The 17,491-nt window shown below is 35.0% G+C and overlaps 1 protein-coding gene across 1 annotated transcript; it reads left to right on the top strand.

Annotated features, from left to right (window-relative positions):
- Nucleotides 1-10,196: 10,196 nt before the first annotated feature.
- Nucleotides 10,197-11,129, top strand: LOC126018608 (olfactory receptor 4A47-like). The gene has a single exon (XM_049780716.1). The coding sequence runs from the start codon at nt 10,203-10,205 to the stop codon at nt 11,127-11,129; it is 927 nt and encodes a 308-aa protein (XP_049636673.1). The 5' UTR covers nt 10,197-10,202.
- The last annotated feature ends 6,362 nt before the right edge of the window (nt 11,130-17,491 follow it).

Here is a 17,491-nt window from a genome sequence, read left to right on the forward strand (position 1 = left end):
TGGTATGTGACTGGACTCTCTACTATGCCACTTCCTGTTGTACATTTCCAGTTGCTAAAGTATCTCTCTATGTTACTTCTGTAGGACTCTTTCATGTTCCTCCTCGCTCCACCTTGCCTCTCTCTCTGATTGTTCATTATGATTTTTTTTCTTGCCATTCACTTAAGTGTCTTGTGTTACCCTCTCACCACTCTCTACACAAGACCAGGGTTCCACTTTGAATTTTTTCTGACTAATGCTTCCACACTTTTCTTTAATTAATCACCCATTCTGGGATAAATTTCCAGATCTAATAGGACCTTAACTCATTATACTTGACTTCTCCTTTTATCTGGTCTTGCTGTGGCACTACACAGGGGGGATGGTCACATCATTTGGCCACCTTTCCCCCATGAGATGTGAAATCTATTTAGTTTTTAGTATTTCTCTTGTTGCAACAAAGATGGAGATGTGACACTTTAACTCCTTATTTATCTGCCAATAGCCTGAAAATCCTCCTCCTAATTTTGTTTTGTTTTGTTTTGTTTTTGGGCCACACCTCAAAGCTCAGGGGTTTACTCCTGGCTCTGTGCTCAGAAATTTCTCCTGGCAGGAAACTGGGGGGAATGATATGGGATGTTGGAAATTGAACATGGGTCTGTTCTCGGTTGGCCACATGCCAGGCAAATGTCCTACCACTGTACAATCTCTCTGGCCCCCTCCTTCTAATTCTTAAGAAACTTGTACATTATCATTCTTTGCCAATACAACAAATTGACTGTAAGATTAGATATGATAGCCTAATAGGCTGATCATATGCTTTATATTTAGTTAATTCTGGCATCACAGTGTCCTGTAAACACTCATGGAATTCATCCCTAAACACAGAATGAAGAATAGTCCTCAGCACAGCCCCCAAAGACATTTTCTGTAAATTGACCTAAAATTTAATTTAAATTATTTACCAAATAAAACCCAACTTGTTACCTGTCAAACATTTTTATTTTATTTTTTAGAAACATGCCTGGTGATGCGTTTCTATGTGCATGGGGATCTTGTGATGCCAGATCATTGAATCTGGACAATTTTCTTGTATAAAATGTGCTTTGGCCCATTAAGTTATTTCTCTTTCCCCACATATCTCTGTAACCTGTAACTTCAGTTTATTCTGTTTAGCATGTTTTATATTCTTTTGTAATCACAATATGTTTGGCTTTGAAACACATAGAACAGTGCTTTAAGTGGTAATGATTTTTTAGCTATTTTATTTAAAAATAATGTATCACATAGTTGACATACTTGTTCATAGTAGATTTGTGTCCAGTAAGTGGCAGAAAAATTATTTAAAAAGTGGGGCCGGCGAGGTGGCACTAGAGGTAAGGTGTCTGCCTTGCAAGCGCTAGCCAAGGAAGGACCACGGTTCGATCCCCCGGTATCCCATATGGTACCCCCAAGCCAGGGGCAATTTCTGAGCGCGTAGCCAGGAGTAACCCCTGAGCATTAAACGGGTGTAGCCCGAAAAACCAAAAAAAAAAAAAGTAAAAAATAAAAATGAAGATAGAAAAAAGGAAACAAAAGGAGTACAAGAAAAATTTTGAAAATTATTATATTTACAATGATGCCATTACATTATTGTCAGAAGGTTTAATAAGCTCTTATGACCAGTTGGTTGTTCTGATACTTATTTTGTTTCTGAACATTAGGTAGCTTCAGATACATATTGATATTTAAAATTTTGTATTCTTATGGATGGCAGTATTTAATGGTCCAGGATTTACATCCACTATTGATACTGATGCTTTTGTGGGGCTTCCAGGGCTTCCAGAAGTAAGAGAGGGTGGAGATGATGAGGGTGCCTGCTCTCACCCACTCAATAAAAATCCTGATTTTTAAGCTCAAATATAGGCATACCTGGAGTTTTGGTCAGAGTGGTGCTTCTGCAGAGTGCTGTAGATGTGAAGCAGCAAAGTGGCAAAATGATGATTGTGGGTGATGGTTCAGAATGCCTGGCTTTGGCAGGGCAGTATCATAGCTCATCCTCTCCTCCCTAGATTGCCAGCTTTCAGCTGCATGATCAGTGAACCCATAATTTTTAGGGGTTGGTGTATATCTCTTTTTGAGAACAGAGTGAGTCTACGAAGCTGACTGAATTCAAACATGCCAACTTCACTTGTAGGCATGGTTTTGAAGTGGTAATGCTTTTTCAACTTTTTTTTCTTTATTTAAGCACCATGATTACAAACATGTTTGTAGTTCGGTTTTAGTTATAAAAAAGAGCACCCCCCTTCACCAGTGCAACATTCTCACCCCAATGCCCCTCATCTCCCTCTTCCCCCACTTCTTGCCTGTATTAGAGACAGGCATTCTACTTCTCTCATTAACATTGTAATGATAGCTGTTAGTGTACATATTTCTCTATCTGCACTTACCACTGGTTGTAGTTAAGTTTCATATTGTGGGCTGGTCCTTCCATTTCTCATCTCTATTGTCTCTGGGTGCTATTGCAATACTGTCTTTTATTTTTCTTAAATCCCACAGATTAGTGAGATTATTCTGTGTCTATCTCTTTCCCTCTGACTTATTTCACTCAGCATAATAGTTTCCATGTCCGTCCATGTATAGGAAAATTTCATGACTTCATTTTTCTTGACAGCTGCATAATATTCTATTGTATATGTATCACAATTTTGTTTGCCACTCATTTATTATTGGCCTTCAAGAAATAAAAGAGGACACAAGGAAATGGAAACACATACAATGTTCTTGACTGAGGGCATTAACATCATTAAAATGGCAAGACTCCCCAAAGTATTGTACAGATTTAATGTAATTCCTTTAAGGATACCCATGACATTCTTCAAAGAAAGGATCAAACACTCCTAAAATTAATTTGGGGCAATAAACACCTATAAATAGCTAGAGAAACCTTTAGGAAAAAGAAGATGGGAGATAATTACTTTCCCCAACTTTAAATTGTACTACAAAGCAATAGTCATTTAAACAGCATGGTATTAGAATAAAGACAGACTCTCAGATCAATGGAACAGACTTGAGTTCTCAGAGAATGTTCCCCAAACATATAATCAATTAATCTTTGATAATGGGATAAGAAACACAAAATAGAGCAAGGAAAGCATCTTCAACAAGTAATGTTGGCACAACTGGTTAGCCACATGCAAAAAAGCAAACTTGTAGCTACAGCTAACACCATGCATATCAGACCTGAACCATAGGTATATAGAAGAACACATAGGTAAAACACTTCATGACATTGAGATTAAAGGCATCTTCAAGGAGGAACCATTACTATCCAAACAATTGGAAGCAGAGATCAACAAATGGACTATATTAAGCTGAGAAGCTCCTCACCTCAAAGAAAATAGTGACTAGGATACAAAGGCCACCGACAGAATGGGAGAAACTATTCATTCAATATCCATTTGATAAGGGGCTAATCCCTAAGATATACAAGGTACTGACAGAACTTAACAAGAGAAAAACATCTAACTCTATCAAAAATGGGGAGAATAAATGAACAGAAACTTCTTCAAAGAAGAAATGCAAATGGCCAAAAAATGTTCAACATCACTAATCATCAGGGAGATGCAAATCAAAACAACAATGAGGTAATATCTCATGCCACAGAGACTGGCACACATCACACAGAACAAGAACAATCAGTGCTGCAGAGATATAGGGAGAAAGGAATTCTCATTCACTGGTGATGGCAATGCCTTCTAGTCCAGCCTTTGTGGAAAACAATACGGAGATTCCTCAAAAACTGGAAATTGAGCTCCCATATGATCCAGCTATACCACTTGTAGGGATATAACCTAGGAACACAAAAACACAATCTAAAAATACCTTCTGCACACCTATATTCATTGCAGTGCTATTTACAATAATCAGAATCTAGAAACAACCCAGATTTTTATTTTAACTTTTGAATATTAGCATATACATTGTCATGTAAAAAGTCTTTTTTGAACCAAAAAAAAAATAATTGGGGCCTGAGCAGTGGCACAAACAGGAGTCTGCCTTGCTTGAGCTAGCCTAGGACTGACCGCTGTTTGATCTCCCGCCATCCCATATGGTCCCCCGAGTCAGGAGCAATTTCTGTGCACATAGCCAGGAGTAATCCCTGAGGGTCACAGGGTGTGGCACAAAAACCAATAAAAAAAAAGTCTTTTTGATTGCTCATAGCAACACTACTTTAATTCCTGAATTAATGTCTTTATAGTTTAACAGTGACCATTATAACTACCCTATTAATATGATGTTACATATAAATGGAATATTAAAATTTTTTTGTTGGTTTTTGGGCCACACCCAGCGTTGCTCAGGGGTTACTCCTAAATGTCTGCTCCTGGCAGGCACAGGGGACCATATGGGACACCAGGATTCGAACCAACCACCTTTGGTCCTGGATCAGCTGCTTGCAAGGCAAACACCACTGTGCTATCTCTCTGGGCCCTGGAATATTAAATTTTGACACAAAATTTTTATAAGCAGAATTTTGATTTCTAGATGAGAGAAAGAAGATTTTTCTCTTTAAAAGGAGAAAAATTAATAATGAAGTTTTGGAATTTAAATAAAATAACATTAACATTTTCAAAATATTTTTACCTTTGGCTGACATTCCTGTGTTTTTCTTGAAGGTACAATAATGTTTCTGAGACTACTTCATTTTTATCATATTTTAACCTTACTTATTTTATTTGTCAAAGGATTTTAGAAAAAACTTTAACAACTGAAACCCTACTATCAACTTGTTTTTAACCAATGTTCTTAAATAAATGTATTATTAAAAATAATTTTGGTTTTGGGGTCACACCTGATAATGCTTGTGACTTATTCCTGGTTTTGTACTCAGTGATTACTGCTGGCAGGTTTGGGATACCATGAAAAATCTGAGGAACTGAATTTGGTTGACAATTTGACTAAATTTGGTTGTGCAAAAAAAAAAATCACCTTATCCACTGTATGGTTTCTCTGGCCCAAGGTCAAGAGTATTTTTACTTTATGTATAATTATTCTGTAATTTTTTGGGAAATCCCAATGAATTTAATTAAGCAATAATTAGTCTTGGATGCATTTCAATTGAAGGACAAGATGGCTAGTATTATTAGAATATATAAACTCTTTGATTTTTGTCCCTTTTGGGTAAAAGATGTTATACTCTTATGAACTGAAATATAAGTCACATTTGGAACAGCAAGACACAATGTAAAATACAGTATTTGGTCATACCAACAATGTAGAATGTAAAGAGACAAACATCTGAAAGTTATTAATTCTTTATTAAAAGCACCAGAAGAAGATTATACAAAAGTTCTTTTTTTTTTTTTTTTTTTTTGGTTTTTGGGCCACACCTGGTGACGCTCAGGGGTTACTCCTGGCTATGCGCTCAGAAGTCGCTCCTGGCTTGGGGGACCATATGGGAAACCGGGGGATCGAACTGCGGTCCATCCAAGGCTAGCGCAAGCAAGGCAGGCACCTTACCTCTAGCGCCACCGCCCGGCCCCGTTTTTTCTTGTCTAGTTTTTTTTTTTTTGGTTTTTGGGCCACACCCGGTAACACTCAGGGGTTACTCCTGGCTATGCGCTCAGAAGTCGCTCCTGGCTTGGGGGACCATATGGGACACCGGGGGATCGAACCTCGGTCCGTCCTAGGCTAGCGCAGGCAAGGCAGGCACCTTACCTCTAGCGCCACCGCCCGGCCCCACAAAAAGTTCTTGATAGGATAGTTATCGTCTTGTTTAGATCTATTATTTTTGAATACTTGATAAGTTACTATAGCACACAAGTAATTAAACAATAAATACATTTAAAGTGTTTTTTTGAAAAACTCTTGAAGGAGATATATAAGGCAATATTTTCTGAAGTATTTAAAAGACTCCATTGGAAACTGAACAGATATGGTCACAGAACATCAAATACCATCATCATTGAATAAATAATTCAGACTTTGGACCTCTGTGGATCATGGAAAGAAAAGAGATTTATTATTGCTTATGAATGTGCTTAAATGCTCTTTTTCATATTGTGAACAAGCTTCTAAAAGGTAGGACATAAGTAATTAGTAGTAAAAAGTTGTTTTTGGAGCTGTGCAAATTTATCTTTTAAGCTTAAAACTATACCACTTTAATTTTAATATATAACTAAGGAATTAAAACTCTACTGGCAGCAAAGAACTTTAAAGTCAGTGGACTTGAGTGTTAAAGTTTTGTCATTCAAAAATATTTAACCTCAGAAAATTATTCCTACTTCTGAGCATTGGATTTTCAATTGTACAATTGAGATGAAATTGTTACTATAAAGATTCAATATGCTACATTAATAGCGCTTATATATGTTAATTCATACACGCATGTATGCCACGTGCACTTTAAAAGAAATCAAATGTCCATACATAGGAATTATTTAATTTACTTAAAATCACAGTACTATAGGCTTTGTTAATAATTTTTCAGTCATACCATGTAAATTAAAGTTTTTTTATCTGCAAAGAAAAAACAATCTATGTTGTAAGTGTTAACTTGTGAAACTGAGATTTCTGTGAGAGAAGTTAAATATCATTTAGAATTAAGTGGAAAAATTGGGAAGCTGTTGGTGAAGATTTATATACTAGTAAAAATGGTTTAAAACTGATTTAGTAAAAACACTTTTTGCTTGTGTTCTGATGTAAGCCTTCATCACAGTGCCTGAGTTCTAAAGACTTAGTCATTTCCAGTGAGCTTGAGGAATTTACCTTATCTAAAAGACTTGGCAAAATGAAAATATTGTATAAATATTTTCCAATAGAATGAGTAAATACAGCTTATGTATATAATGTCCTTACACTATTTAAATTATTTTATAATCTTTTACAATATTTAAAGTATTTCTGATTCTGAAGTGAACATCTACAAGGGAACTGATGAACTTAATAGAAGAAATGTATTTTAGACATTAAAGAAATAACACCAAGAATTATAAGATATAATTTTAAGATATAGTACTAGTTGTGGTTTGAAGAAGTAAAGATCTAAATAAGAATGAAAAGGATTATTTGTGTGATTTCAGAAAAATAATTATGGAGTCAATTACAGTTGCAGTAGTCTTTTGCAATAGGTCATAAAAGTAATGAGAATAATGATAATAATAAAAAATTTTAATATATTTCAACAGGAGAGCCAAGAGAATTTATATATTACTAAGCAACATGTGAGAAATATAAGCATGCAGTAATGGTCAGATATTAAATTTGAAGATTAACATGGAAGATACCACAAATATTTACATTGGGATGCTTAAGACAAAAATAGGCTTCCATGGAAATAAGTGTTCAAGTTTAAAGATGCTGAACTAAGATAAAATAGAGATGTCCATGAAGTTGCATATGTTGTTTAAAATTTAGGAGAGATAGAAGCAAAAGACACAACTTTTAAGAGTAATGGCATTTTACAGCTTAAAATAGAAACATCTTTGTGACTATATTAAGCGTTTCATGAGTTAATAATGTATACTGTATAGTGATTAGTTTTCCTCTACATATGACCAGATGATACAATAACGGTCTCATTTTGCCTTTCCCCAAATCACACGTCAAAGTATTACCAAGTATCTCAGAAGATTTCATTTGAGGCCAGAGTCTTTCAAAGGAAATCACTATACAAGGATTATTAGGGTAGGTCATGATCCAACATTGCTAGTTCTCATTTTGGATGAATATACAGTTTTAGAACAGGATATGATCAGAAATATATTGATATGTATACCAAGAAATATTCCTTTGTGTCTTCAGAAGAAATCAACAATATCATTCATCTAGATTTTGATTTTACAACTATCACCGCATAATTTTTTTTAAATTTTAAGTCAGTAAGTTTGCCGTAATTTGTTATCACAGTTTCAGAAAACTAATAAATATTTTGGTGTAAGAAGTAATATTGTATTGTGTTAAATTCCAAAAATGGTGGACATGGATTGGGAATTTTGTAATAGTAGATGCTGAAAGAGCTTGGAGTGCTGATAGAAAAGTCAAGGTTAATTTTGAAGAGACTATTGGTAAAATAGTTTAGTTGAATAAACACTTGCTAATAGAATGAACACTTGCCAAGGATGTAGCTCAATATTTGGCTTGCATGTTTGCGGACCTGGATTCATTCTCAGGAATCACAGAACAAGTAAATATTAACAAAAACAAAGCTCTTGTGAACATTTGCAAAAATTAGAAGATTAAATTTTTACTCCTATGCTATGGTTTTTACATTGCATCAATGAAGACTTAATTCTTTACCTGTCTCTCTATTTCTTTTGTTTGTTTTTGTTTTGGAGGGCACAACCAGTGACGCTCAGGGATTATTCCTGGCTATGTGCTCAGAAATCGCTCCTGGGACGCTGGGGATTGAGTCGAGGACCATTGCTCCAGTACTAACCTGCCTCTATTTCTGAATGACTTAACTCACCAAGGTAGCCAGTTTTATCCATATAGCAACAAACTATATGATTTATTTATTTATTTCTTGTTAATAGCTGAGGAGTATTCCATTGTGTATGTGTTTCTCTTTATCCACTTATATGTTCTTGGACATTTTGGTTGTTTCCAGATTTTGGCTATTATGAAGAATGTTGAAGTGAACATCTGAGCACAAATAGCTTTCCTAAATAGAATTTGGACCACTAGTATAGATGCCAATAAGTGGTATTGCTGTATCATTTGGAAGTTCAATTCTTAGTTTTTTGAGAACTGTTTTCCAGAAAGGTCAAATCAGTCAACAATCCCACCAGCAATGAATTAGGGTTCATTTTCCCCTATATCCACATCAATGCAATAAATGGCCCAAAAACATTAGCATCTAAAATATTCTATATAGAATGGAGTTTGCCAGGGCAGTAAAGTGACAAAGTGAGGTTATGTATGGTGAGGTTGGGGTTGGCAGATGATAAAGGGGAAACCCTGAGGCAAGGAAAGAGGGTAACAGACACTTTGGTGTTGGATCTGGTGTTGGAATATTTTATGAATAAATTGGTATCATTGCCGGTAATATAAATCTGTAAATCATGGAGGCTAAAGTAAAATAGAAATTGTAATAACATAAACAAAGGTGATTCAAATTAGATTTCAGAAAGAAATTAGAGACACTGAAGAGATAGCACGTACTGCTGAGATATAGTTATATCATCATGAGCAAGTGCTACAAAAATATCAAATGGTCAAAATATCTATGGTAGATTAGTCAAATCAAAATAAAATTTTAGACTGTTTGGAACATGTTAGTGGAAACTTGGGGCAATGGTGAACCTTATTTTAAATTAGTAACATTAATAATCATACAGTGAATTATTGTCCTTATTCTAAAAGTCATGAACTTATTTTGGATGTATAGGTTTTCTTAATATTGTCGTTAATATTAAATATTTTTCTTCATAACTGATTTTAAGAATGTACTTTCACCTTTAAGGATGAGTTAAAAAGTGGGCGGAGTGGTGGCAAGCAGTAAGGCAGCTGCCTTGCTGCACTAGCCTAGGATAGACCACTGTTCAATCCCCCGGTGTTCCTATATGGTCTCCCAAGCCAGGAATGAAAAAAAAAAAGATTATTCTTTTAAAAAAAAGAATGAGTTGAAAAATTCTTTATTCTTCTATTTGTTTGTTATTTTGGGCCACACCCGGTGATGTTCAGGGGTTACTCCTAGCTGTGTGCTCACAAATGGCTCCTGGCTTGGGGGACCATATGGGACGCCAGGGGATTGAACAGAGGTCCATCCCTTGAACCATCACTCCAGCCCTGAAAAATTGTTTATTCTTAGAAAAGTTTCTGTATACTAATAAAATTTACATGTTTGTAGTAAGCTATGTACATAATTGAGGTAACATTTGTTTAATTTTGTGATCTTATTATCAATCAATCACTAACAATAGGGACTCATAATTTTCTCTTTTCAAACTTTTTTATTGATTGAGATTCTATAAATTCCAGTGTTATTTGATACATGCATCAGCATTGCTATAATGCACACAATTCCAATACCATTCCTATTACTACCCTACGTATTGCCTTCACTCAAGAGGAGTCATGTCATTGATAGTCTCAATAGCTGTAAGAAGGTATTTTGAGAATATTTCAAAGACATTTTTGGAACTGAAAAATTAAATTAAGCTAATTCCACCTTCAAAATTATTTTTCTTGTTTTGTAGGTAAACAGCATCTGTGTCTAAAATCTTCACCTATATAAACAGATGGATACATGGACGAATATGACTCACTTTGTCCTCTTGGGCCTTACACAAAATCCAAAGGAACAGAAAATCCTCTTTGTTTTGTTTTTGCTCTTCTACATTTTTACTTTGGTGGGTAATCTGCTCATTGTTGTGACTATAGCTGTCAGTAAGAGCCTGGATTCTCCAATGTACTTTTTTCTGGCATGTTTATCATTTATGGATGCAGTTTATTCCTCCTCTATTTCCCCTAAACTTATATCAAATCTATTCTTTGGAGAAAATATCATATCCTTCAAATTTTGTATGGTTCAGCTCTTTATAGGGCACTTTTTTGGTGGGTCAGAGGTCTTTATTCTGTTGGCAATGGCCTATGACCGCTATGTAGCTATCTGTAAGCCACTGCATTACTTGGTTATCATGAGACAATGGGTATGTGTGGTGTTGTTGATAATGTCCTGGATTGGAGGTTTTCTTCACTCAGCAATTCAACTTAGCACAATTTATGGACTTCCATTCTGTGGCCCCAATGTCATTGATCACTTCATTTGTGATATGTATCCATTATTGAAGCTCATCTGTGCAGACACCTATGTCATTGGTATCTTAGTAGTGGCCAATGGAGGACTCATCTGCAGTATTGTGTTCCTGCTCTTACTCGTTTCTTATGTTATTATCTTGCACTCTCTAAAGAACCTGAGTCAGGAAGGGAGGCGGAAAGCCCTCCAGACCTGTGGTTCCCATATCACTGTGGTTGTTCTCTTCTTTGTTCCATGTATTTTTATGTATGCAAGGCCTGCTAAGACTTTCCCAATTGATAAATCATTGAGTGTATTTTATACAGTTGTAACACCCATGTTGAATCCTTTAATTTATACTCTGAGAAATTCAGAGATGACAAATGCTATGAAGAAACTCTGGAGCAGAATTGCATCTCCTGGTAAATAATCTTTACATTAACTAGGAAAGAACTCTTTTTTGGGAGCATACACAGAGATTATCAGAAATCACTTCTGTCTCTGCATTCAGGAATTACTATTGAAGGCCAGTGGACCATATGGAATGCCAGAGATTGAACCTTGGTTGACATCATGCAAGGCAAGCATCTTACCTGTTGTACTATTTCTCTGGCATTGGAAAGCACATGTTTGACTTTAGATCTTAGCTTTTTAGAGCTCAAGTCTCTTCAAATGTATTTACATGTACTTTTGTTTTATAGCATATATAATAATTGTAAGTAATTAAGCATATAATTGCTGTAATAATAAGATTTTCCTGTCAGAATGCACTTCCATATTTCCATGAGTAATGCACCACGAAGGTTATAATGTATGAATAGGTGTCAAAAAATAAATAAAAATTTTATAATGATGAGCATTTTTAGTCAATTTAAGCACTTATTAATATTTTCTTGAGACTACTTTCTTTATACTGGCCATAGTCTTTAATTTTTGTTCTTTATATATTTTTTGTTCTTTATATTTATTGTGAAAATTTAATTATGCAAACTTTATAGCAATTTATGTTGTACTACATATTTAATATTATATTTAATAAAAGCAAGATGCATATTAAAATAGAAATTATGTATAATTTTAAATGAAAAGATTTTTTTAGTTTATCATTAGTGTTTCCAGTATTCTCCAAAGCAGTCACCTAGAGTTTTTTGAAGATTATTCTCATATTAATCTTTGAAAATATGAAAATACTTATTTATGTTTAGCTATTTATATTTTACTAATTAATATGGTGATATTTCTATGAGTCAATACTGGGCTAATTCTAGCAGCAATGAGCTTAGTTCTCTTCTTATTTCTGGTCTTCCTTTGTGACAGATAATTTATAGTTAATATATGTCTTTTGTATATATGTCATTAAAAACAGCTTACAGACTATTATGCTTAGTGAACTGAGCCAGAGGGTGAGGAATAGACATAGAATAGTCTCACTCATCTGCAAAATATAAGAAAAATAAAAGACAATATGGTAATAATACCCAGAGACAATAGAGCTGAACACTGGGAGGACCAGCTCATGACATGAACCTTGCCACAAAGAGTGGTAAATGTTGTTAGAGCACTAACCACACCAACAACTACCATAACAAAACAAAAATACAAAAAGCACAAAACCTTGGTTATTTATATATATATTTTTTACCTTCATTTATTATTATTATTATTATTTTTATTTACCTATCTATTTTGGTCGATTTCTCTGTTTGGGTGTGATTATTGAAATTGTTGTCCCCAGTTATATTTATTTTTTCTCTCCCTTTCTTTTCTTTCGTTATGTGCTATGCCATGTTTCTTATTTCAAGACCATGGCGTGTGTTTTATTTGTTTGTTTTTGTTTGTTTTGTTTTTTGTTTGTTTTTTTTGTGGTGCTTATCGAAATAGCTGGAGTCCTCACTGGATATTTGACACTTCTCTTGGTACTGGTGGAGTGTTTCACCTTCTCTTTCTCCTTCATCTCCCAAATCGATGATGAGAGTCTCTAGAAGGATTCCGCCCATTTTCGGGGTATTAGACTCTTACCCCAGTTTATTACTTTTCTCTTTTTCAGGCAAAACCACGCAACTTGAAATAACTAGTCCTGCCTCCAGTTAGAGGGGGAAATAAGGGAGACATCAAGACCAAACAGGTGCAAGACTACTAAGTAGTAGGTTAGATACAGAGGGGACCACATATTCTAGCCGCCCTGGGGGTGAGGGAAGAAGAAATGGGAGGGAAAACAAAAATGGAGGTGTAGGGAGGACAATTTGGTGATGGGAATTTCTCCTGATTTTATGTAAATATGTACCTAAAATATTATTGTCAACAATATGTAAGCCACTATGATCAAAATAAAAATTATATTAAAAAAACAATGATAGTGAGGGAGAGAGGCAGAATGCCTATCTGAGAGACAGGCCAGGGGTTAGAGTGGGTGTGGGAAATGGAGGACATTGATAGTGGGAATATTGCACTGGTGTAAGGTGGTGTAAATTTTATGACTGAAGCCCATGTATGAAAAAATCATTGTAATCACGGTGTTTAAATAAAGAAATAAGTAAAATAAAAAGGAAAAAAACAGTTCATAGCAACAGAATTAATTTTTTGGCATATATTTTAAAGTGTTAAGATTTGTAACTATTTCTATAGTGCCATTTATGAGTCTTGAGGTCATAATTGTGTTAACATTTGTGCTTTTTTTGTCTGAAGTTTCTATGCCTCCACCAACACCAAAGTGTTCTAGACCTTCCACCATTTTGTTTGAATGAACTATTCTCTGGTCTTTTTTTTTTCCAATGTACTACCTTCCACCTCTTGTATAAGTATTTTAATCAAAGTCCAAAGATTTATCATTAATACTTTCCCATTTCATTGTGTTCTTTTTCTAACATGTATAAATAGATTTAGTTTCTTGTTCTACCTCTGACTTGTTTTGCTGAACATAATCACCCTTAGATCTATCCAACTTAGATCATAAGCAACTTAGAACATAAGAATCCTTAGATCTATCCAATGATTTTATTTGTTCCCAGTTAAGTAATTTATACTTATATATCATCTATTAAATATGTTATATTGTATTTTTATTCATATATTATTGGACATTTGGCTTGTTTCCACTTCCTGTCTATTTTAAATAGTGCTCCAGTGAGTTTACATGTGCACTGAAGAGAAATGTTTTGTTTTGGGGGAGTGAGGGACCTTATCCATGTCTGCTGATTTAATTCTTTTTTAAAAACTTTTCATTATTAGTATAATCAGCATTATTTATTTCTAAAGAAGTCAAACAATCTCACTGAACATCAATATATTATCTGGTGGAAATATAGAGAAATTAGGAGAGCAAGAACAAATGATAGCTGTGTAAAATAAGATGTCAATTATTGCAGGGGGGATAAGAATTAAAAAATAATCACCGTTTTCATATTTTTTCTTATTATATTTGGGTACTTAATAATTTTTGGAGGGTGACACATCCAATAATGTTATTTAAATTGAAGGGGGAGCCAGTGATCAAATAGGATTGGTTGCATGCAACACAAACATTTTGCCCACTGTAATATAGCTCTAACACCCTTCATAACTTTTTTTGGGGGGGTTGGGTCACACCCAGCAGTGCTCAGAGGTTACTCCTGGCTCTGTGCTCAGAAATCGCTCCTGGCAGGCTCGGGAGACCCGATGGGATGTCGAGATACAAACCACCGTTCTTCTGCATGCAAGGCAAACACTCTACCTCCATGCTATTTCTCCAGCCTCAACCTTAATAACTTTTATAATAATTTTATTTTTTAGTTTTCATCTTATAGATTTATTTATTTTTCTATTAATATACTTATTTAAGCACCATTATTGCAAACATGTTTGTAGTTGAGTTTCAGTCATAAAAAACAGTACACCCTTAGTGGGTAGGGCACTTGCCTTGCACCCGCCGGACCCAGAACAGATGTGACTTCTATCCCTTGATCCCTTTAAGTCCCCGAGCCTGCCAGGATTTCTGAGAGCAGAGACAGGAGTAAGTGCTGAGTGCTGCCAGGTGTGGCCCCCAAAAGCTAAAACAAAACAAAACAAAAAACAAACAACCCCAGCAAAAAACCCAAAACAAGCTAGACTTGATTCTTCAGATTGCTCATTTAGGATTTCATATTTTCTTATTGGCTATCAGTGCAAATCGACTTGTCCAGTGATGAGAGTGAATTAAAGTAGAAGTTTTCTTTCAGTTCTGTTTGTAAGTGCTTTGAAAACTTGTACCTTCATTTGGTACATATGTACTAGTAAGTTAAGTTCTCTTGATTTTTAATTAATATGGTGTCCATTTCTATCTCTGACCTTTGTTCATTTGAATGCCTTTTATTGTATATTTCATCCTTATATTGTTTTTTAGTTTTTTATTAGTCTACATGATTGTTTCAATCTTTCACTCTGAATATTTTTTGTTATGAGAAATCAGTGTGTTTATTTTAAACAGCAGAAGTTTGAATTTTTGTGATTAATTCTATTTATTTACATTCAGAAAGATTATTGAATGTACAAAATATATTGCATTTTTTCAATAACAATTTTGGTTTTCTTTTATTTTGTCATTGTTACTTTGTGATTTAGTTGTTTTCTTTGATGGAAAATTGTTAAAGACCTTTTATGCAGTGATCTAATACCATTTGTCTCCTTTTTGGGGGGCACACCAGGTGACACTTCGGGGTTACTCCTGGATATTCTCTCAGAAATTGCTCCAGGCTTGGGGGACCATCTGAGAAGCCAGGGGATCAAACTGCGGTCCGTCCTAGGTTAGCACATGCAAGGCAAACACCCTACTGCATGCGCCACCACTCTGCCCCCCCATTTGTCTATATCTCTTTTTCTTAGTTTTCATATTCTTTATTTTTTGTCTTTAAGAGATTTTTTATGTAATTTTTATTTTAATCATAGTGCTTTACATATCTTTCATAGTAATATTTTAGGTACATATTAACATTGAATCTGGGGAATTCCCATCACCAAATTTGTCCTCCGTCCACCCCCATTCCCATCTTGCCTCCCATATCCCCCATTCTCACCCCCCGGGCTGCTAGAATAAGTGATACCCTCTGTGCCTAGCTTACTACTTAGTGGTCATACAACTGTTTGGTCTTGGTACTCTCCATTATTTCCCCATCTATTTGAGAGGCGGAACTAGATCGCTCTTGTTATGTGGTTTTGTTTGAGGAAAAGAAAAGCAATCCAGAGGTCTGACTGAGACAATTACAACTGGACGAGTCTTCTGGAAACATAATGAAAGACTCTATCCCAGACTCTATCCTAAACCCTAGGATCAGAGCAATGACCAAGACCACCAATTATAGAAGATGGATTAAAATGATACTGAAGGAACAGAACTTCTAGAACCATAAAGAAAGACTTCATCATAAGCTCCACTCCTTGACCCGTGCAGATACCAAGATCTCTAGATACAGAGGTCTAATTTTATAACCCATGACTGAGCAGAAGTCTTCCATACACCACAAAAGCACCAAGGGGAGAGTAAATTAAGATGCAAGGAGTTTATAGTTAATGCCGTGACAGTATACTTCAAGGGTGGAGAAACCCTGTATCTCTTAGGCCAAGGGAATTCCTTTACTAATGTCCCCAATATTTACTGAGCCTTATGCAGAAGATAAAAAAAAAAGCACAAAATAATCTTTTTTTATTTATTTATCCATTTTTTTTTACTTCTTTGTTTTGGTGTGGATATTGAAGTTGTTGTCTCCAATTTTCTTTTTCTTTTCCTTTTCTTCTTCCTTTTTGTGCTCTGTCATATTTTTTATTTCATGATTATTATGTGGTGCTTATCTTTATTGCTGTAGTTCTCACTGGATATTTTATTTGATATTTCTTTTTGTATTGTGGTGCTTCACTTTCTTTTTTCCTTTAGTCTCTCAAACTGAGGATGAGAGCCTCTAGAAGGACTCCGCCCATTTTCGGCTTATTTGATTCTTTTTACCCGATTTGTCTCTTTTTGCTAATTTTTTCTGGGTATTCTTGTTGTGGCTACTGAATTCTTTATAATCAAAATTCTAAGCTTATATTTTTTTTAACTTTCAAAAAATAATCCTAGGGTCAGTGTGGTAGAACTGAAACCCTTTTTCATCTTTGACTCCTTATATTTTTTCAAATTTCATGACTTATTTTTATTCTTCTGTTGACTATAGTTTCCTTACTTTCTCATTGGTAACCATTCAATATTTAATGTAGATCTACTTTAGGCAAAACAAAATGTCCTCCATTATTGTTTGTATAAGAATGTGCTCATCATACCCTCAAATCTCAAAGATAATGTCACCAGGTGTCACTGTCTATGGATCCTGGGAATGGATTTTATGTCATTGTCTAGTCCATGTTGGTAACAACAGGGGATTATAATCTTCAATACTCAGTCATTTCTGTTTTTCAAAGTTTAATGACTGTGTGTATGTGTGTGTACATGCGTGTGTGTGTGTGTGTGTGTGTGTGTGTGTGATGTTAATCAGTTCTAGGTTGAACTAGTTAGTAGTCAGTGTTGTGTTTCTGGCTGGTAGAAACCCATGGTTTGATATTGGTATTATCTAGCTTGGCCTGTGTCAACAAGTTGATCTGCACCTTTGCTTTTGCCACATGGATTAATTTATTTATGATCTCATGTGTCTGGGAATGAATTTGATTAAATATAAAAGAAGACCAAGAGTGAACAATTTCTACCACCATCTACTTAGTTAAAAAGACCACCAATTTAATGTAAGGGTTATAGAGTACCCAGGATTACTTAGTTTACCTAGTCATGATCTGGGACCTCAAGGCCCACCCCTA

This window comes from Suncus etruscus, chromosome 9, assembly GCF_024139225.1.
Source record: "Suncus etruscus isolate mSunEtr1 chromosome 9, mSunEtr1.pri.cur, whole genome shotgun sequence".
Lineage (NCBI taxonomy): Eukaryota > Metazoa > Chordata > Mammalia > Eulipotyphla > Soricidae > Suncus > Suncus etruscus.

Bases quoted from the DNA above. Each gene is read 5' to 3' on its own strand.
- LOC126018608 (XM_049780716.1), top strand. From the start codon at position 10,203: ATGGATACATGGACGAATATGACTCACTTTGTCCTCTTGGGCCTTACA.